Raw genomic sequence first — 22148 nt, 5'->3', positions numbered from 1 at the left:
ATCAGTCCTCATAGGAGAAGTGTTCCATCCCTCTGATCACCTTCATGGCCCTCTTCAGGGCACACTCAAGAAGTTCTATGTCTTTCTCATACTCAATTTTTTACTTTTGAGTATTCTGATTGATTGTAGACTGTGATGAAATGGTTGAAACACTGACAGTGTTATGCCTTTGGTCTGTGTATTTTTTGTCTACTTCTTAGTCATCATAGGAATGTTTTGCCTTTGATTATCTGCTTTATTAATAACTTCTTTTAACAAAGACAGCAATAGCAACATCCAAACATCCTGTCCAGGCTTTCTGAATCAAGCTCTATGGCCATTATATTATTAAAGAAAAAAAGATATGTAATTTGCAGTACATTACACATTTATCTCATTTGAATGCAATTAAAATTGTTTGTACAACTTCTTACATAATGTAGAAAGACAAATCAGCTCTTAATTTTTCCAGTTATTTCACACTTCCCATGTAAGTCAGCTAAGGGAGACAGACAATGACATCTTACAGACTTTTCATTATCTTTATGCTTTTTATTAATAAAACACAAAGAATCACTTACTTGGCAAATTTCATGAGGTCATTTTACATTGCAGATTATAGAAATAGAAAAATTCAAGACTGGCCAAATGAAATTCCTCTCTAATATTTATAAAATTTTTCATTTAGGACAATTTTTTCTCCTTTCTTCCCCAAGGTTCGAACTTTTATCAGAATTTCTGAAAACAAAATTTAGCAAAAAATTCACAATCTCTCCACATAGTTGAAAATGTTTTCTCTGATTTATATCTTTTATGAAAATCCTTTTGATCTTAACAGTATCCATAAGGTTCCCAGCCATTAAAAAAAATGTGGCCTCTGTTCAAAAATTTGTATGTGTTTGATATAGCAGGGAATCCATATTCACCCATGGAATTAATAGCAATTTTTATATAGCACTCATAATTATGTTGGACAACACTAATTGTGCAAGGAAGCCATCTTCTAAAGTGTCTTGACACAAATTTTGTCGACACCATTCCAGTGTCTACTGAACTTTTTCAGCTCAAACACAGAATGACTGAACCCCTCATCAGTCATAGACTGCAACAGTTTGATCATATCACAGTCACTAACTGGCAAAGCTGGAAAGAAAATTGGCAGCATTCAGTAAATCCCATCTGCCCTTACTCTTTTCTCTGGCAGTTTCTGTTTTCAAGGCAGTGCTGGGGCTCCATGATGATACTTTGGCTTTATCACACTGTGTGCTGGTTTAGGATCCAAGCTTGCAGAAAGCAGCAGAGATTTCAACTCCTCTGGCTCCAGTTTTTCACTGCTTTTGTATTCATTTCAGCATCAGCTGGCCTGAATTTTCATCTCCCACAGTAAATACCACATTCACTACTCCTGTTATTCAAGTCCATAGCTCTGATTTCTTTTTCCTAATTGTTCTGAGGAGGATTTTCATAATGAAGCAAGTTTTTTTTAAAAGCCTACTGATTAAAGATTTTAGAAAACATCCAAGTGCCAATGAACTGCCAAAACACAGTCATCCTTCATTAGATGGGTCTGGCCTGCTATCTAAAATCAAGCACAAAACTGTAACTGATTTTTTTCAACTCACGTGGATCTCTCAAGTTCAAGGCTTCAGGACAGTTCCATAATACAGAAATCTCCATTTTGTGGCTGACACAGAGGTAGGAGTTGGACTCTCTGGAACCACAAATGAACTGGGAGATGATGGAACACATTTCCAAGGGTTAGTAAAATTTCATATCTTACAGAATAAGTGGGGGAAAATTGTTGAGAAAATGTCAATGTTTCACTTTACATTAAAAAGAAACACAAATTATTATTGCTATTGTCATTTTTAAGAGTGCAGAAATGCCTAAGAAAAGCAAATGTAGAATTTATCTAGAGCTAAATCTATAGAAAGAAGATTCTGCAGCTTAGTCTCACTTCTGCAGCCTTTCTGTAGTGAAACCCATAAGTGGGGAAAGCATAAACCTTTTTAAGGAAGGCAAAGGTACAAGTTAAAACCCCTTATTATGTTTAATCATAGCAAGTTTCCCTTGGCTTTGGCACAGTTTCAAATGTAGGATATATCCAGCAGCAATTGGACCAAATTTGGACTACAGTGGAAGTAAAAGATGTAAATAAAATCTTTAGCACAGCCTCAGCAGGTGCCAGCTGTTTTTCTGCACAATGTGAGCCATACTCTGTCAGCAACAAAGAAGGCACCCTCTTGCTACCTCACAAGACATCTGTTTACTTCAGTCTTCAGTGGTGGCTGGTGCCCAAGGCAGAGCACAAGAAAATAAGTAATTATGGAATAGACTGTCCACTGGGAAAATTAATCCTTTAAATCTTGCAGAATCCTTACATCTTTTTACTGGTCAACTTGTTCCTGGAGGAACAAGAGCTGTATTCTTTCCATGTTTTAAATGAAGTCCTTGTTTTAAAAAAGAAAAGACCTTAAAAAAATTCATGCTGTTGCATGGACTTTAGCATCTAGTTTATCCAAAATAATGTTCATTTCCTTTAGTAGTAACCCAAGACCATCTGCTGCAATGAAAAATTTCTAGAAGTTGACAGATATCCAAAGGCAGTTTTCCCTCATTAATCTCTGTAGATCAACGGCTGCCCTCTGTGTCAGACTTGTGTATCTTCACTCTGGATACATGGAGCACCTCCCCTCACAAATCTGCTGGTTTATGGCCAGGGGTAAGAGGCGTTACAGAAATGCTTAAGAAAATAAAACTACTTTCTCCATACAACACATTGCAATCAACTTTTCTGGAGAAGAGCTACATTCAACTACTGCCTTCACTTGGTGGAAATTCAAATCAATCAGGGGAAAAAGAAGCCAGTAACAATACTGAGTTCAGAAAGCAGAGGACAGTGTGTTTTGAAATGATCCAGACTTCAAAGTGTCAGTGTTCTACATACACAGAACTATATGTTTGAACAGTTGGCTGTAGCATGAAATGCTTTAATATAGAGAAAGAGCAAGCTGGAAGCAGTTACAAACAGCAATTTCTCTCTGAACAATGTGGCCATTCCCATATGCTGTTCCTAATATACAGTTTAATAAATGACAGTTACAATGGATTTGGTCAGTCCCCTTGGCATGAGAAAAAGACAGTATGAACACAGACAAAACTGATCTCTGAAATATGTCAGGTTTTGCAGTTGCCACAAGGCCACTGGGTTTTGTCAGAGTAAAGAGAATTTGAAACCACCTTTATTTTTCTTGTCTGCCTAGAAAGGAGGTTCTCAAGGAACAATTGCCATTGCATCTCTCAAATTTCTACTGTTGACCATATTAAAACAACAGATGCAAGGCAGCAAAACTAAAACCAAAATATTGTTAATAAGAAGGCAACATGGTTTTCTCTGGACAAAATATCATGCATCTAAGGGTAAGCTATGGTACCCCAAAGTCATTATGAGCTGCACACAGGTCTCTCTAGGTTTTCTTGTTGGAAGTTATCATACTAGTTACCACATTAATTATTAATTTTAATCATTGAAATGGCATTGCAAATTCAGAAAATATCTAGTTCTCTGCTTTAGCAAATAGGCATATTTTTTTCTCAGAGTGTAAGCATGAATAGTCCTGTAAAAGTATGATGGAGCGGGGAATCCCAGGACCCAGAAAGATTTCATATCATCATCATCATCATCATCACCAGTGACAGAATAACTTCTGACTGTGTAAAAGAGGGCATTTTGTATAGTGACTTCTCTAAGCTTCTCAATCTCCAAATCATAAACTGCCTGTGCTACTGTGGGGCTTTGCCCTGCACCACAAACCCTCTCAAACCTTCCTCCATACCCAGGTGAGACAAAGTTCACGCAGTACAAAGTTCAAAATGCTTCAGGAATATCTTATAGGACTATCTGTTAGGGCTTATATTCAACACTTCTGACATTTCCATCTGACAAGAATTGCTGCTGGCATCATTGCTTGTCTGCAACAAAGGCACACGATAGGCACAGATTAATAATAAGGCAACATCCTGAAGTGAAAGTCTGGATCAGAAGATCCTGCAGTGTAAGTACTGTTCTCTCTGAGACAATTTTAGACACCATCCAGTAAGTAATCACTTCAGCTGTAGCAAAAGCCAGGAGGACCATTTTTATTCTGTGTCCAGACAGGAAACCAAGATGGTGCTCTAAACTATAATGTTAAAATCTGAAGATTGGTCAGTAACAAAGAGTTTCACCTCCAGAGCAGGTACAGAAACTTCATTGCTCTGTGACAGTGTAGGTTTCATGCATTTAACATTCCCTGTAAAAACAGTTTGAAGAAGCCACAGCAGGGCTTTCCCTCACTCCTTTTGGCAGTTGCCTTTAAACTAAGGATCTTGCCTTTGGTCTGTGCCTGTGTTATGTTGCAGCTGGCTTGTCCATGTCCAGCCAGCCATGAGTCCTGTTGACTCAGACCCAGGGCTTTACCAAAAAACTTGTATTTCTGGCTTGACTTTCTGGCCTCCTCAACACTGTGGACTTGTGCAATGATAAAGACTCTTGGCTGAACTTGGCTGCCATCAACAAACTACTCTGATAATTTTGCTTTCTTTCTGTGGAACTGTGTCCTTGCTGGTGAGGTCACTCGTTCAGAGGTTTGGCTTCCTGCTGCCTGACCACTGCAGAGCAGCCTGCCTTTGGTGCTCTCTGACAGTCTACACCTGCTATCAAGAAAATGAAAACTACAGTAACATCTTCCCAAGTATATATTTAGAGCATACATATATTCATGACATGGCTTCAAAATGAAGAAAAACTATGAATGAAAAAATATATTCATGTAGCAGAGCATCAAAACTTTCTTGTATCTAGAGAAACACGTAAGGTGTAATCAGATTAATAAGAAGACACAAAGAATTTTTCAATTGCAGTAATTAGGAGTCTTCAAAGACAAAATTCAGCCAACTAATTCTTTGTAAGGTGGCATGTCTGTAGAACTTTATATAATGAGAAATACACATAAGAATTAATTAATGATTTATATCACAACTTATCCAGACCCAATCTCTTCCAGCAGAATGACTTCCAGTTAAAGAACAGATGTATTTGTTTCTGAGTTAAAATGAGGAGAAAGAAGTATAGACAATGACAGTACAACTGAGCGAGGTTTTACTGCATTTTATGAATTTTGGCCTCTAAGGGAAGAAATATGTGTTTGCTTTCTTGATCTTGCAGCATACTCTTTTTTGTTTATTCTAGCCTTGACCTACAGGGCTGAGATTAGCTTTTAAGAGCTAAATAAAGCACCAGTTTAAGCAAGGACTCATTGTTGGTTTTAAGTTTAAAATATCCATTAATATTGCAGGTAGAAACCCTTCATAATATTCAGTGATTACCCGAAACTAGAATGCTACTTTCTGTGACATGATTATAGCAAGAATAACACAGAATAAGAATAATAAATCCCAGCTTAGCTCACAGAGTCACTGATATATTAGGACTCTGGCCCATTTAGGACAGTCTTCTGGGTCTGACATTTTTTTAAAATTTAAGGTAAGCCTATTAGATAGAATAGGATAGTTTAAAATTACTAACTCCAGGTAACAAATTAGGTCCTTGAGTTAGACAGAGGGGAAATTCTCCTCCATACTCTTCTGTATTGCAAAAATCAAAATATATGTAAACAGGACATCAAAAAAATGCAATTGGTCCTATGTACTATATTGGTCTTGCTAGTCATATAGTTAATATAACAGCTTTTCATTTTCTGTCCTGAGACATGTGTCCATGCTCAGATCTGTTTTGGTTTGAGAAGTATTTCTTGAAATCAGACACTTTTTATACTGAGAGTTTATCTAGTGCATTAGTAGAAGGACAATAACTCAGGAGCAAATGGCATCACAGTCACCACAATAACAGGTTTGCTTGAGTTAATGCAGAGGTACAGTCTGCCTCTGTCCCAAAGAGCTGAAGTTTGTGACTAAAGTCACTGTGGCGGGATCCTTCTGATACTGAGTGCAAACAGCTGCAAAGAAGGATGGACTACAGAGTTTGTGGTCAGTGTAGCCTGCCTTCCCATGAGTCCCTGAAAGGTCAGAGAGCAAGAAGGCACATAAATTTCAAAAATCTTTCATTTCTACTCTCTTGGGAAGGGAGGACAAGAGCATTGTTTAAAGAGCCTCATGATCAGCAGAACCATGAGGAAAGATGAGAAATCATAAGGTTACAGTAACATATTCCTGTGTTCTGCTCCAAGATTATTTTCCCAAAAGCATTCTACAGAATTTCGAAACAAAACAAAATGAGAAACAGAAGTGGAAATTAAAAGGGAGGAGAAAGAGGCAAATGGAGAAATAAAAACAGAGAAAGGTGAAAAGGAAAGGGAAAAGAGAAAAGGGAAAAAGGGAAAAAGGAAAAGGCAAAAAATGGATAATGAAAAGGGTATATCATTTGACCTATCTTTAGACAAGCATATAAAGTGGAAAATTTGATTCCATATGGTTGTTGGGTATAAGTATTAACAGCCTATCAGGTCTCTGATTATTCTAACAAGGCTCACAAACAGCAAGGGATTAAGACAGCCAAGCACACACCAGGTCTTTTAGTATTAACTATACTCACTTTCTTCATATTTGATTGCCCTTTTCTGTGATCACATCACTGAGAATGGGGCTCAGAAATAAATTAATCATGAAAAACCCAATTTTAAGTTCCCTTTTTAAAAATCCCAGGTAAAAATAGTTTGCAAGAGCCCTGCAAAAGTCATCTAATCCAATGTGCTGCTTAATGTAGAGCTATCCTGAAGAATAATGTTGTCAAGAGTTCTGTCTAGTCAAGTTTAGAATGCTTGTAAGAATGGAGATTCCACAAACCCTCTCACCAACTTCTTCCAGGACTTAACTGCTGCCATGGTGAAGATTTTTTTCCCTACTTGCTCAATCAGAATTTCCTTTGTTGCATCTTTTGGCTTCTACTTACTCTTTTGCTCTGTTTTATTCTCTAAAAAGAGTTTGTCTCTGTTGTTTCTACCACCATTCAAACAGAGATGATGAGGACCATGTCATCACCTTGCCCAAGAGTGGAAACTTCTTGAGGTACAGGGTAGCTGAAGTTGTTAAGAAAGACACCTAGGATCTACAAGTGAACAACAATAGAATATTGAATAGGAGCAGCTGACAAAATGGTGATATACCAATGAAGTGAGAGAGAGAGAGCCTGTCAGAAAAAAAGTCCTGTACACTGCAGGCTATTCTAGCTGCTTAAAAAAAAAGCTTCATCTTCAGATGAATAATGCCTTAAGTTTCTAAACTGCAGCAAGACAGGCTCTGTTTGGGAAACCCACAGATAATGTGAATATGACCCTCAATCTTTAGGCTTTCCCTACACCTTATGAGATGTATTTTAAGTAAACTGGCAGTTGAGAACTCTTTGTTTCATGTCCATTACAGAGGTAGAGAACCATCTGAAGCCTGTCAAACTGATCCACTTCCACTTCAGGACAGATAAAGGTGTTATGACCAAGTTCCTCTCTGATCCTTGTGCAGATGCAAGAGGATGAGGAGACAAGTGTTGAGTGTCTCCCTGCCTCTTCTGATTTCAAAATGCCAAATTTGCTCCTTCTACATACTGTGAATCAAAAATGGAAAGGCTGAAAGAAGTTGGAGGCACACAGTTGTCACAGCCTCCTCAGTGAGGAAATTAACACCACCTGTCAACCACTTTGATGATGGTGTTGTTCTAACAGACTGTTCCACATGAATTTTCCTTCATGATTTCATCTGCATTGCTTGTGTTATACTGATGTAGGTTTAGAAATTCATCCATGAAGAAAACAGCAGAGCTAAGTATTCAGACACAGGAAAACCTTTTGTTCATATCAGATAAACATATCACACACAGATAACAGTGATAGTTAATATTTCCAAAATACTTCAATGTATGGCTACGGTACTGTAATTACACACAGAACAGAGGATAAGACAAGGTATACATGTAGATAGTCTTGCTTTCCCCATAGTTGTTTCAGGCATTTGTACCAGATCACGTATTTACTATTGTTTGGCTGACTGTATAGGAGCTAAATGAGACAGTAGCTTCTTTTGAATGCTCTTAATGGAAATTCTGCAACGTGTCTGGAAACAATATGCCTTGGAATAGGACACTTAAAATATGAGTAGCTTCAGTGTATCAGAGGGCTTGTAAGCAAGTATTCATTTAACACTCATACTATAAATACTTGGGAGTCTGTGTTAACTCCTAGTTGGCGCAGCAGTTTTAACCCCACTTCCTTTTTTTAATAAAAACTTCTTTGTTGAACAAATCAAAGCTCATGTGGGCAAAGCAGTAACCGAGTTGCCACAATTCCATCCTGTCTTTTGGAATTCTGTAAGAGAAGTATAAAAAAGGAGCTACAATACTCAGGTCACCAGTTTGGTTTGTTTATTTTTCCACTGAGAAAGAATTCTTAAAATTTTATTAATGTTTGCACTTGCACTAAACACCACCCCCACTCCCCAACTCATCATATCTCTGGACTAGGATGTTGCCACGTGGTACTTATTTCTCAGATTTGCATCTCGTGATAGATTTAAGTTTCTCTTTAAGTGCATCAGAAGAAAAGCATATAACCCCAAAACCCCCTGAAAACCCAACATACAAAAAACCAAACAAAAATAGATGTAGAATCAAAGCCTTGATTATAATATAAGGCCACCTTAAGCAGTACTTTGAGTTCAGTCAAGTATTGTTTGGTAAAAAGAAACAGAACTATACACGAATATGACCTCTTTTAGGTTAATGTTTTTACATTGATACCATTTTACTACAATAACTAATAGGTTATTTTGATCGAGATCCAGATTTTTTCAGCTGAGACAACTTTCAAAACTAGTATGTGTTTTATACCTTTCCTGTAATTGCATGTGAAAGAAACTAAAGACAGAAACTAAAAAAAAAATCAAACCATGTGGGTCAAACCACATTTATGGCTAGCCTGAACAGGATTAAATGTTTGCTTGTTTTTTACTGTGAAAAGCATGAAAAGGTTCGAGTCATGTATACCCACACCCACAAGCACCACAAAGTGGCAGCATTACTGTGGAGCATTCATTACAGATGAGTGGCTCCGCCTTACCAAGTCAAGAGCTGTGCTGGTTTGGCAGAGTGTTGAAACAGATGGAACTGGAACAGCCTTTGGAAAGTTGAAGACTAAGAAAAGCTAAGACTTTGGCCCTCTGAGAATAAAAAAGCATCACATTCACAGAAGCGATGCAGTGTATTAAGTTGGTCGATAGCTAACCAAAGCAGGATGGCAGAAGTAAAAATCCTTACTGTGGGGAGACACTGCTCCCTCACACCTCCCTCTGTGAGGTAGCCAAAGCACTGGCAAGAATGATTTCTGATGAATGGATATTTTGGTGTTAAGAATTCCAAAAATGAGAGGATTCCTAGAAAAACCTTAGCTTTTGCATAATTTTCCCCATAGTTTGCTTTGTAGACCACTATCTACACATTAATGCCTAATAATTATTCAAGCTACCAGCACATTTGTTTTAATTATCCACAACAACTTTTTTACACCTGAAGATTTACCTTCTCATGCAACATAACAGTGCTGAGACAGACATCTTCTGTGGGACAGAAAGAAACACAGGGACAAGCATCAACAACTCTAAATTCATATATTTCAAGAAATGTTGTACCTGCAGCATGTGCTTGACAGCTGTTAGTTATCAAATTAAGACATCAAACATACAATGATACAGTGTATATGCATAATGGTGGGGAAAAAAGATACATAGATATAAGATCTGATCTTGATACATACTGTCATCTGGTTCCATTTCTTTGGTATGGTCAAAGAGGAGAAAATAATAAATTTAGAAAAGCTATACAGTTCTTTTCCAACCCCAAACAGATCCACTCTTTCTAGTTGCCTGTTTTTTTCCATAGGATGGCTCAAAGCTCAAGTGTTGTGGTTCAAATTTATTTTATTGATTCCTTGTTAGTGGTTCATTCTGTTGTACCCCCATATTCTCCCCAAGTTGGTTTACCCCTGGTTTTACCCTCCCTCAAAGCTGTCCCTCATGCCATTCCCCACCGCTTGTTCCAGCTCTTTCCCTGCCTGTCAAGGCATCCCAGCTCCTTTTGTTCCCTAACCTTCCCTGCCACTTAAACCTCGGGCCAATCCCTGTCTGCAACACCCCTTTGGAAGAAGTCCCATTGGCCCATGGGACCCATCCTCTCCACCCTCCTACCCCAACTGGCCCCAGATACTTGATGTAATCCCCTCATTCCTCCCCTGAGGATTCCCTATTGGTTAGCTGTTTGTATCCACCTCCTGACTTGCATCTGAACAAAGGCCCTTGCACAGGAGTGCCTGGGCCTCTTTGTTTCTGGTCACTTTATTTGAGATGAGCCCTTTCTTGTGGAATCTCAAGATGGAGAGCCTCCTCCTTTCTCCTCTGCCTGGTCCCTTGGCTAGTGTCTGGCATCTTAGAGCAAGTGGTTCTAAAGGTTCTGCCTCTGGTAAATCCCCATAACGAGGCAGTTCCCAGTTCCCCACTCCTGGCACTGAGCCGGAGTTCTAAGAGCCAGCCCAGGCTCCGAGAGACACGGCACTCAAGTTGTAACATTTTTGAAGGGATCGCTCTTGATTTCAGGACCAGGTTCTACCTGAGATGCTCAGGGTTCAGCCTATCACATAATCCACGTTGTGAATGAAGATGTTAAGGAATGTTGGGCTCAGAATGCACCACAGAGTAATACACTGATGGAGAGGTAACTGGCACCCAGTAACTGCACTTCATACCACTGGTTACACCCCTTCAAGCATGTGTAGGTCAGGCGGTTGTCAACTGCTCACTCATCTCGTCCTTACTTAAAGAGTTTATTTGCATGGAAGTTACAGGAGACAGTGCTGAAAGTCTCACTCAAGATCACAAATACCAGCTGTCTTTTCCTCACACACTGAGCTGGTCATTTCATTACTTAAGGCAATGGGATTCCTGGGCAAGATTTTCCCCTTCCCACTTTTGTGCTGACTATTCCTAATCACCTTGTTCTTACTAAAATGTCTTCCACAATTATGTGCTCCCACACCTTCCCAGGAACCGAGGTCAGCTGCTCAGCCTGCAGATCCCCAGGTCCTGCTCCTTGCTCTTGAAAACAGGAGTGACACTGGATTTCTTTCCATTCATAGGATCTTCTGATCACCGCAATCTTTTGAAGATTGTATTTCAAAATTCTATCTGAGTGATATCAGCCAGTTTGGTGAGCCCTCATGGATGTGTCTCATGAAGTGCTGTAAACTTGCAGATATCCAACTGATTTCAATGTCCCTTCTCTCAGTCTGCCTCAATGGAGGACTTGAATTCATGCCTTCAGACTTTCCCAGTGGGCTCAGGGGCTCAGTTTCCTGGAAGGAAATCTTAGCAGTAAAAAGTGAGGCAAAGAAGGCATTGAGTACCTGAGTTGTTTCCATGCCCCATCACCAGATTTGTTGTAGGGAAAAAAAAATTAATTTTGCAGCAGATCCACATTTTCTCTCTTTTTTTTTTTTTTTTTTTTTTTTTGCTGGTATACCTGTAAAAGCCTTTCTTGTTGCTTTTCTCTTCCCTTGCTAAATTTAATCCCAACTGGGTTTTGACTTTCCTGAGCTCATTCCCATGCTCTCAGACAGTGTCTCTATATTTTTCCCATGCTACCTGACCCTGTTTCCAACTTTCACATATTTCATTTTGCTGTTTGAGTGTACTTACATGAAATATCACCAGAGATGAATCAGAGCTTGGATGTCACACAGGTTTATGTTCTGAAACTGTTTTGCAGCAAACTGCAGTTACAGGCTATTCAAAATATCCCCAGCTAATAGGAAATTTTGAAGCATGTCTCAGAGCACTATTCTTTTCTCTCAAGAGTCATCAACTTACTCTTTAGCAGGCAGCACAAAATTTAAAATTATTTCTAGGTGGGTTCTGTTCTCCTTGAGCTAGGTTATGTGTGTCACTTTTAAGAAGGGCAGTGATTATAAAATGCAATGAGTAATGATAGATGCTATAATGCCCTCTTGGTCACCAACCACCAAAAAAGTACAGAGAAAACAAAAAGCTATATTCAGCTTTCCAAAGAAGCAGAGCCAGACATCATGACTATGTATGGAATTCTCATTTCACAGTTCAGAGGAAGATATGTCACAAATAGGACTGGAAGTTAATGCTACCTGAGCAGTTTATAAGTTACTGCAGTAACTCTTCACAGCAAGAAGTGGATTCAGTAGCAGCAGAGAAGGTAGACCCAGTGTCGTAAGATCCAAGAGGTTCCCAAATATGGAATGAACTGGCTGAAGCACTTGTTAATATTTTGTCTTCTGTACTAAAGGTGAAGCGAAAGACCATGAGTGATGGGACAGTTCATATTCAAATCTCATTGCTGAATCACTATTACCAGATCTAGGCTTCCAGCAATTGAATGTTTGGAATAAAACACATATGAATGCCTCCAGAAAACCCTGGTTCTTCTCAGAACCCTTCAGGAAAACTTGGCACAGACTCTAGTTCTTCTCAGACTGGGCTGTAAGGCAGCTACAAATCATTTAACACACTCCAATTCTTTTTTCAGGATACATTCAGCTCTGCCAGTTGCTTTTTCCAAGGTTTTCTGACCAGAAGGTATCCTGATTAACACATCTGTCATTTCACGCTGCTCATATGCAAATACATTAAAACTGAGGTTTGCTCATTTTACTCATTCTTTAGGAGATTTCTACCTGTATTTGACTGTCTGCAACATTTATGAAATTTTAGACTTGGCAGCAGGAGCTGCTAGAGATGGGAAGGTTTCACGAAGAGAATTAATCACAGTCTAAATTGCTGTTTGGTTTTGTTGTTTTATGAACCTGCTGTAATTGTGTGGGTTGGCCAAATGGCAAAAGATTGTTTGAGGACTTAAATTAATGATGATAAATAGACATACTCTCTTAAATAGTTACCATTAATGACAACCTAAATAAAGCAATCAGAATTCACTGAACTGTAAAATTTACTGTCTTTCTAGACAAGGCACTCTTGCATAAATTGGCAAAGGTACTGCATGAATTTGGTCAAATGTGAGACACCACTACAAGAAAAACCAAACTGATCCATGGCTAACACAGCAAAGGGAAGGGGAAGAAATCACAACCAAAGGGACAGACATCCTCCAAAACAAGCATTTGATTCCATAATTAACATTTTCTTTGGAATAAGAAATATGTTCTTTGGAACCCTTTGAATATACCAAACATAATACAGTCAAATCTTTCCTCCTGATGCTCATTTATTGAAATGATCCTTCAAATCTAAATGCAAGTGGCAAATGCAAGCACAAATGTGATTTTGAGTCCAATTCAAGATCATGGAAACAACTGCCTACTCGAGACTTCTAGTGTACCCAAGGACGCCTTCAGAGAGGAAATGAAGACTGTCATTATAACACTATATCCACCCCAGCTGGTTTCCTCTTTTGAGGCCCCAAAAAAAAGCTAAAAAATGTCTTCTGTTGCCTGGCAGAGTTGCTTAGGAAGCATGTAGTTTATAGTCCAAGAGAATTAACATGTAGAGAGTGTTACATAGAAAAAGATTCCATTTAGAAAAGTGACAGAATGGAACAAATTTTCTAAATCAGGTTTGTTCTACTGGTGTTATCAATCTCTTCAGCTCCTGAAAGAGATGACCCCAACTGAAACAAAGTGATTTTCTATTGTAAATTACTGTGTTTTGCACGGAAAGGCTTTTTACCAACTATGAAATCAGGCTCAGCTTCACTTGAAAACATGCACAACAGCTGGTAACAGCTTGAAGACGTGCCTGAAGGATCACAGTGGCTCATTCAATTTAGACTCAATTGCAGTTTGATGATGTCCAAATGCTCATTCTGGTACAAGAGGATTGCAATGCCATCTGAGTTCTCTTTAAGGAGGCCTGTGCTTTATTATCACTGTAATTGTGTCCTGTCTTTGGAAAGAATGGACTGAGCCATTCCCATGACATGTGTGATTGCACACATTTGACACTCAGAGCACGTACAGTAATTACTTGGTAGAAACAAGATTTTAGATGCATAGACAAGTTTGTTTACACTCATAATGTCAGTTTGCTGTGAGGAGAAGTTCCGTTTCTCTGCTTGTAAGAATCACACCAGCGGATCATCAGCCAATGAAAGTCAATAATTCACAATTCCTCCATTAAACTCAGCAGGTCAGGAGTGCAAAGTTTATGTCAACAGCCCAATGACAGCCTTTCTGTGTACAGAGGGCCAATGAAAGACAAATATTTACTTTATGTAAACTATAGCTAAGCATGTTACTTAGGCCAAGAAAGAGCTGTTCAGCTTGGCTAATAATAAAACCCAGATGTCAATGAGAAATTTGTAAAGCTTCTTTTAGAGCTCATAAACATAACATTAACTGCAGAACCACACACATTTAAACATTTTAAAAATATTTTTTTAAAATGCAGGAACTGATTTGACTGTAAAGAACTGAGAAACACTGATAAATGCCTAGATAGCCTGGAAGAATAAATGTCACTTCCACAAGAATCTAGAGCAAGTCATAGGGAGGAGTCTATCAGTCAAACTTCAGCAAGGCTAGCATTGAGATTATCTAACTTTATGTCTGTCCACAGTTTGGGTGCCAGCATGTTTAAGGCTTTGCTCTGAGTACCTTCAGTTCACTAACTTATTTTGTTGTTGAAGAAGCAAAACATGTTAAAAGTAGCTAGGGTGATTAGTGTAAATCAAGATACATTATCAGTCATCATTAAGGGCCAAGTAGATGCACTGCAAGGCAGTACCAGATAAAGAAGACAGACCCCACTTTTATGAACAGATAGATACATGCTTAATTGTCAATTGAACAAAAGAGAAGTGATGAAGTAATTAATTAAGATATGAACATACCTTCAGTCCTCCTGCACAGACCCAAGAAGAATAGGGCACTGTATTTGCAAAATTTTTGAGAACACAAGAAAAAAACTGCAAAAGGTCCCCATGGTTCAAATAACACAACATATGGGTGAAGAGGAAGAAAGCATTTTATTCTTTACCTCTTTGCACATGTGCAGTGCTAGCTGCAATGAAATGCACTGAAAACTTTCAACAGAGATAGTAAAACTCATCATTATAACTCAGAGAAACTGCTGAGATGTCAGAACTCCAGTTTCTCTGAAGCAAGGTGACATTATTTCTTCAAAGTTTTGTTGAAGTAATAACCAATTCCCATCAATTTGCAGACCATGCAACTGAATTTTAAAGTTCTGAACTAAATATTTCAAAATTTTAAATATTTGGTTTATAACTAGTAGTTCCTTTTTTAGATACTTTTTTTTTTTATTTGCTGTTTTATTTTACCATGAAAGCAGTAGCCAGAAATTCTAGGACTTGGAAATGAAAGCAACACTTCTACTAAAAGACACAACATCTCACAAGCTTATTAAAAAGTTAAACTAGAGCCCAGAAGTTCTCAAACAATTTCAAAGACTGTCATCTGAATGACAACTTCCCATCATTCTTTCCCCCCCTCCTTTTTCTGCATAGGAAATAATCATAACTACACAATTTCCTCAAGAAAAACAAGGCTTGGTCAAAACATTGTTCCTGATAGGAAATCTTTTAAAAGAATTAAAATTTTCCAGTCTTTCTAGTATCTCTCACAAAGTCATAAAAGAACTCAAGCCCTCTGCTGGACATCTGCTGAGGCTTTTGCTTTATTCAGCACCCTCAACCCTGCTCCACAATTCAGTGCTCCCCTGGGGAAGAGAAGAGGACAAAGATGGTGAAGGCAAAGATGGCAAATTTTTCTAAAATCTGAGGGTCACTGCTTTGTTTTCAGGTTTGTAAAAAATAAGTTACCCCTTCCCCATCCCTCAGTGAATAGTTAAATCCCTGAACAATTTTCTTGCCATTATTTAACCAACTGAAGAACATCTGAAGGTATTTGTTCTTTTTTGCATGTAGCCAGCACAATGGTACAACAGAAGGCACCTGTGCTGTTCCTCTAAACTGCACTTACTCATTCACAGTTTCTCTTTCATTCAAATGAATTTAGAGATACCCATCTGTGCTATGGGTAGATGGAGTAGAGTGAGGCTCAGAAAAGCAGTACAGCATTATTCACAGGGCTGGAGAATCCTGGAAAGCAGTAACCTAGAAGGAGACAGTGATCAAAAGGACTGGATAAAGCATACATTCAGCAGCAAAAGGCCTGAATACCAGAGAGCCAATTCATCGCTCTGTGTCTCCAAGCATTTTCATCTTAAATACACAGTTTATTTCTGTGCACTTTACTGCTGAAAGGAACTGTGAGAAAGGAAAATGAGGTTATTTCTCCAGAAGCTAGACTGAAAGATTTAAAGTATGAAAATCTTCTCTTCAGTTACAGGTAGGATTTCTATTAGTCATGTATTTGCAGCACCAGAAGGAAAGGAATATTATTCCTGTCTCTGACATTCAACACCTGATTTCAGAAGATGAAATAATTTAAATCAAGCATTAGGAAAAGGTGCTGTGTAATGGAAAGCATGAGACCTCCATTATATCAAGCACTTAAAAATCAGATGTGAAAATATTTAGTAAACATTTGGGAACAGAAACTTCTGTATTAACAGACAAATGAGTAGGGAATATAAGGCCAAGATAATCATGATGAAACATATTCTCAGAGCAGTGTCTAAGTCTCCAGTGATCTTAGGACACTTCCATAACCTCACTTGATCTTCATTCATGGTAAGGTTAGGAGTCCTTCCAGCAGCAGTAAAATTCTGCACTGGAAGAAACTGTCCAGAAACAATAGTGATTATCTTTCCTACTTCTGACATCTGATCTGACTTTCACAGGTAGGAGATTAAAAAAAACCAACAGATCTTCAGGTAATGGAAACAATCATAGATCCACCAAAAAGAAGTTGTGTGTCAAATAAATATTTGCAGGTTTTGTCACTTTACTTGCTGCTCTAATGATCCTCTGATTATTTACTTGTGTGTGCCAAAATTAGGTTCTCTCCTGTCCAGACCTCTCTCATGCACTATCATTCATCAGCTCAAGAAAAACATTTTTACCTGATGCAACAGATCTGCCTCCAGTGGATAAACAATATATTATATATCAGTCACCATTTAGATATACAGTTCTTAATTCTAAGAGCTGGTTTCTATTTGTTTCCTTAATTAATTACATGTACAACATTACATATTTCTCATCTGTACCTATAGCATTTTTTAGTGATAACTAATCTGTGGCTTTTTCTCCTACTGAAATAACTACCTGGGGCTTTGGCTTTTAGATGCCAAAGTGTCAGTGATCTATGACAGTGTCAATTAAAAGGGAAAAACCATTGAGTAACATTGAAGTCTTCATGTGTGGTATCTACTTCCCATAAATACTTTCTAATTCTCCAATCACACAGTTATCTAGAGGTCATTTACATAACAAATGCTAACTAGTTTTGCAAGAGAGTTCAAAAAGCTTTTTGGTGTAAATATCACCATTCCTAATGGCAAAGTAATATGTGAAAGTTTTTTCTCAAAATTACATGTAAACTTTTAAATCAGTGTTCTCTCTTACTAGTAAAATGTAAGGCTTTGCCTTCCAGAGATGCTGAGGAATTTGGCTGTGTTATAAGAACATATGATCTGAAATTACAAAAATACTTTTCACTGAAAGTCCATGAAGACTGGACTGGTAAAATGAAACATTTAACTCAAGAGATTAGAAAATCTCAATTTGTTCAGACTTTTACCAGGAGAAATCTCTATGCACTGGAAGGAGCATCACATCTATGTCTGCACTCACACCACGCCTGGCACATTCCTGATGTGACCACAGTGACACATCTGTCTATCCTAATTGTAAAAACATGCCGCATTCTGAATTCCTTACAGCACTTTCTGTTAATGATTACACTCTGAAGATATATTGTGAAAGCTGTCATGATAGGCTGCCTTAGAGCTGGAGAACCAATGTATTTATTTACCCTCATCCAGAATGAATGGGAATTTAAGCTCCTAACTCACAGCAGCTTTCCTATATGAAATGATAAAGCAGTAAGCAGTAAGCAGCAGATAAAATGAAGATCTGAAATGGTAGAGTCTCTTTCCATATTAGGAAAGCAAATCTTAAAATCCACACTTACTCTCAAATGATAAACAAGATTTGGAGAAGCCTTACCTTCTATGATCTGAGCTGCTGCACCAGCATGGATTGACAAGCCAAAGAGCAGTAGCGACAAGTCCCAGGTCCACCAGGCATGCCTGGAGCAGGTGTGCCAAAAAAAAGGAGGGTGGGGGAAGAATGAAACCAAAGAGTGTAACACAGAAACACATGGGGGGGAAAAAAGAAAAAGTAAAATTTAGAAGCAAGAGTTCTTACCATGAGAGCATTTTCTGAAAGTCAGTGGAAAGAACTTAAGTGAGAAAAAAGTGCAGTGCACATGAGTTTTATGCTTATGAAAATAAGAAGTTAATAAAAACTGGAGCCTGCTGTTTTGCCTCCAACGTTCAGACGAAAGTGGAACAAAGGCAGCACTCAGGCTCTCTGAGTGACTCACTGCAATTCACTGCTCCAGCTCTGAAATCTGACTCCGCGTAGACTTTCCTGTCAGACCACTGCTGAAAACTTCCTACTGTATTTATGGATGGACACCCCTTACTGCTGTACACCATCCCAGCCCTGTCATTACCCAGCCCTGTCTTTAACTGCTGAGTACCCTGACAGGCAGCAGCACAGCGTCTCCAGCTTCCCCTCCCGCCTGCTCACAACCTCCACTTATTGAATAAAATATGACCTCCAACATCCTTCCATCCAGCGTTACACAGGCAGTGATACGAATTCCTACATGGAATGGACATTTCTCCTGCCATTTTAGCCAAACTTTATCAGATGCAAGTTTGAAGGTATGAGCAGGACAGAGCAGCAGTTAAATGGCAAGCAACACCTGGGATTCACACCTGCACTGTCTTACAGATTTTGTCACCTACAGAGACATTTTGAAGTACACCCTTTTCTCTGACAAGCTCTCTAAGTTTAATCCTCATATTTACAGAGATTTACACCCTGCATGTAGTTTGAGAGTGTGTCCCTACCTCAGCAACTGCACATATGTGTCTCCTATAGAGATCCTGTAGCTGAGCATTTCTAATAGTTTCCATTAAAAGTGTTACTTCACTCCTCCCTCCTAACTCAATGAAAAGCATTTTTTTCCACTTGTAGTTCTACAAAGCTAGCACTTGCCCAAGGAAGAAATTCTGCAAGGATATGCTTGAAAATAATCTGACAATTTTTAAGTCATCAGATGTTTAACAAAGGCTGCAATTGTCACTTTTTGACTGGGGCAGGAGAGAGCTTGGAAAGTTCTATGTATAGAAAGAGACCAGTTGGGCTTTTGGTAGATCTAGGCTGAAAAGTGCTGAAGATCACCTTAGGAGAATCAAAACTAAAAATGGATTTACCTAGGATGGGAAGTGGAAGACAGAGAGGAGCAAAGTTTTTTGCAGTAATGAAAGAACAATCCCAATCAATAAACAAAATTAAGAAAAAAATCATTTTACTCTGAATAAAATGTTTGAGTTTGGAGGTGGTGGTATTTAGTTGGCTGTTTTGGGCAAGGTTTGTTACTGGGTTATTGTAGTGGCTTTTGTTGTTGCTGTTGTTGGGGTTTTTTGATTGCTAGTTTATTTATTTACATTTTGTTAAATAGGAAATACAGAGGTTAGAGCTTAAAAATCTAGAATATTGATTCTACTCCAGACTCCTCTTTTTGGTTAGAAACCACAACAGGTCAGTTCTCTCCAGGTATAATTTAAACTAAGCTGCAGACCAGTATTATTTGCTATCCACCTTCTCCATAATAACAAGGAATGAAGAGATCAAATTATCTTTAATTGAGTGTCTTAATATAAATGCACACAGTTTTATCTTCTTCAGAGGACCAAAAAACCCCTGTTTTCAGGCCCATAGTACTTTATCAGGGCTGAAAAAACGTTTCATCATTCACCTTTTCTACTTGAGGCTGTCATCATTTTGCTTTCTCTCACCATGATATTTTTCCCTTGTTACCACCAGACAGACTGCTTACAGGAACAGTGTTTGTAACATTTGGTCAAATCATACTTTATGCCTTTATCTTGCACACTATATATATGTTATCCTAAGAGAAAATACTGAGGTTTTAAGCATTCATGGAAAATCTCTTTATATATGCAAGTAAGTATGCATGTATGTATGGCTGGCTTACTTTTCCATTTTTTTTCCTTTTTTTTCCAGTTTAATATTTAGCAATAGCTACCAAGAGCTATTGTTAGTCCTGTTGAACTATTTTTAAACTCATAAAACTATTTTTCCTTCCTTTGAGAGGAAAAAAAGGAACTATCTATCTCTCTATCCACAAAATGTCAGTGGCTTACCTGCGTAATCCTTCCTGTTGCAATAGAGTTTTTAATCCAGTATATATGGCAAACATATGTCTGTCTTGGTATCTTACAGTAGACTATCATATTAAAGAGACAAATATAGAAGCAGTCTCCAGATTTATAAAACTTGTAATGAATTTTTACAGTATACACAGCAAAGACTTATTTGATGGATTTTTCCTCCAATTTTAGAAAACCCATAGAAACGAAGGAAGTAGTAGGCTATTCATGCAAACCATCTACATGAAATGCTGCTGATAGTGCCTTTAGTTTCTGCTGGACATTTTAACATGGATATCTGGCCAATGCTCAACATCATTATCCAATACTGGATAAAGGAAAACAAGACAGAGTACGTTCTTGACCTCTGCAGTGCATTAGTTTTGAATGGATGGCTGTGGAGGAATCCCTAAGTACAAACAGTTTATTACCCCCACTGCTGTAGGTCACTGGGATTTCCTGCATATCTAGTGCTTATTTGAAGGGCCAAGAATTACTGAAGTACAGGCTTTCTATGTCTGCTATATCCATGTACCCATATATATCTTTCTCCCCACAAGGGCAGTGACATTTGTACACATCCACTCAGTTTTAACCTCGCTGTTTGTCTCATGTTTTTCAAACACAGCAGGACTCCTTTGAATTAGGACATCTTTGCTTTCCTTCAGTACTGTGTCCAGCTGTCTTCAACTACACTGGTGTTTTCCTTCTTGGTAAAAATCTCCATTTTCCAGGCAGAAGTTTTGTTTATTTCCCCTAGCTCTGTCAACTGATTACACTCCTTAAGACTCCAAATGGCAGGCCACAATTCTGCTATTGCAGTTCTTAGCTGTTCACTGAGTTAGGCTGGCTGGCTGTTGTTATATTTCTTATCAGAGGGTGTTTCTTTCTTTCCTGCTGACTGCAACACAAATTTCTTAGCTGCACTTTTCTATCCTATATAATTGTAGGATATAAGACTCATAGGAGTGTTCTTGTGCAAAGTTAGTGTCAGAGAAGCAGTCTGGACCAAGGCCTGAGTGAGTTAAGAACCATACTAGAAAAGACTAAAAGATTTATCTTTTGCTTAGACTTCTCCTGAGCATGGACAAATAGTTTGCATTTACCATAGCCTCTGGAAAGGAGGTCCGCAGATCAGTTGTGTATTTCATGAAGTCTCTGCTTCTTTTGTTTTCAGCTTAGGTCCTGCTGATGTTCCTTGATGTCTCTGAGTTCTTGTACCGAATAGGGTTCACCAAATCAGTGACCACCCTTTTTTCTCCATGCCCTTTGCAACTTAAGAAGCCTCTTTTATATACCCTTCCTACTTGTCTTCTTTCTGCACCAAGGGTGAACTTACTTGGTTGTTTCTTGTAGTTCAACCATTCCACACCTCTCGTTATCTTTTTAGTCTTTCTCACAGTTTCTGAGTTCTAGGACATAACTTTTGATCTCTGGTGAAGTCAAGAGAATCATAACTGCAAACAATGCAGGTGATCCCAAGATTTCTTGAGTGACATTGCAATGTACTCTCTCCTTTATCTGGAGAGGAAGACAACTGATGTGCTTTCTTGACTGCAGCCAAGATGACATCTTCATGGAACTTGCATAAGCTCAATAATTTGCACTTTAAAGGTATTTTTCTGTGCAATTGGGGTTTTCCTCCTTCTGAATAAATTTATAACAAATGGTAGAAATTAATGTAATCTATCATTTAATTCTACAGTTATTCCCTCTTAGAAGATCCTTTTGGAATTCTTTACAATCTCTCCCATCCT

At 38.3% G+C, this 22148-nt stretch overlaps 1 protein-coding gene across 1 annotated transcript in view; it reads right to left on the bottom strand.

Moving 5' to 3' along the window:
* The window catches only part of COL15A1 (collagen type XV alpha 1 chain), a 116733-nt gene extending 98370 nt beyond the window's left edge, over window positions 1-18363 (bottom strand). Inside the window, exons 1-2 of the mRNA XM_066571677.1 lie at window positions 18353-18363; window positions 18152-18234 (exon numbers count right to left, since the gene is read on the bottom strand). Coding sequence (XP_066427774.1) covers window positions 18152-18234; window positions 18353-18363 — 94 coding nt within the window. The remainder of the gene's footprint in view (window positions 1-18151; window positions 18235-18352) is intronic.
* Between the last annotated feature and the right edge of the window lie 3785 nt (window positions 18364-22148).

This window comes from Molothrus aeneus, chromosome 1 (assembly GCF_037042795.1).
Source record: "Molothrus aeneus isolate 106 chromosome 1, BPBGC_Maene_1.0, whole genome shotgun sequence".
Taxonomy (NCBI): domain Eukaryota; kingdom Metazoa; phylum Chordata; class Aves; order Passeriformes; family Icteridae; genus Molothrus; species Molothrus aeneus.
This window is presented reverse-complemented; position numbering and strand designations above follow the sequence as displayed.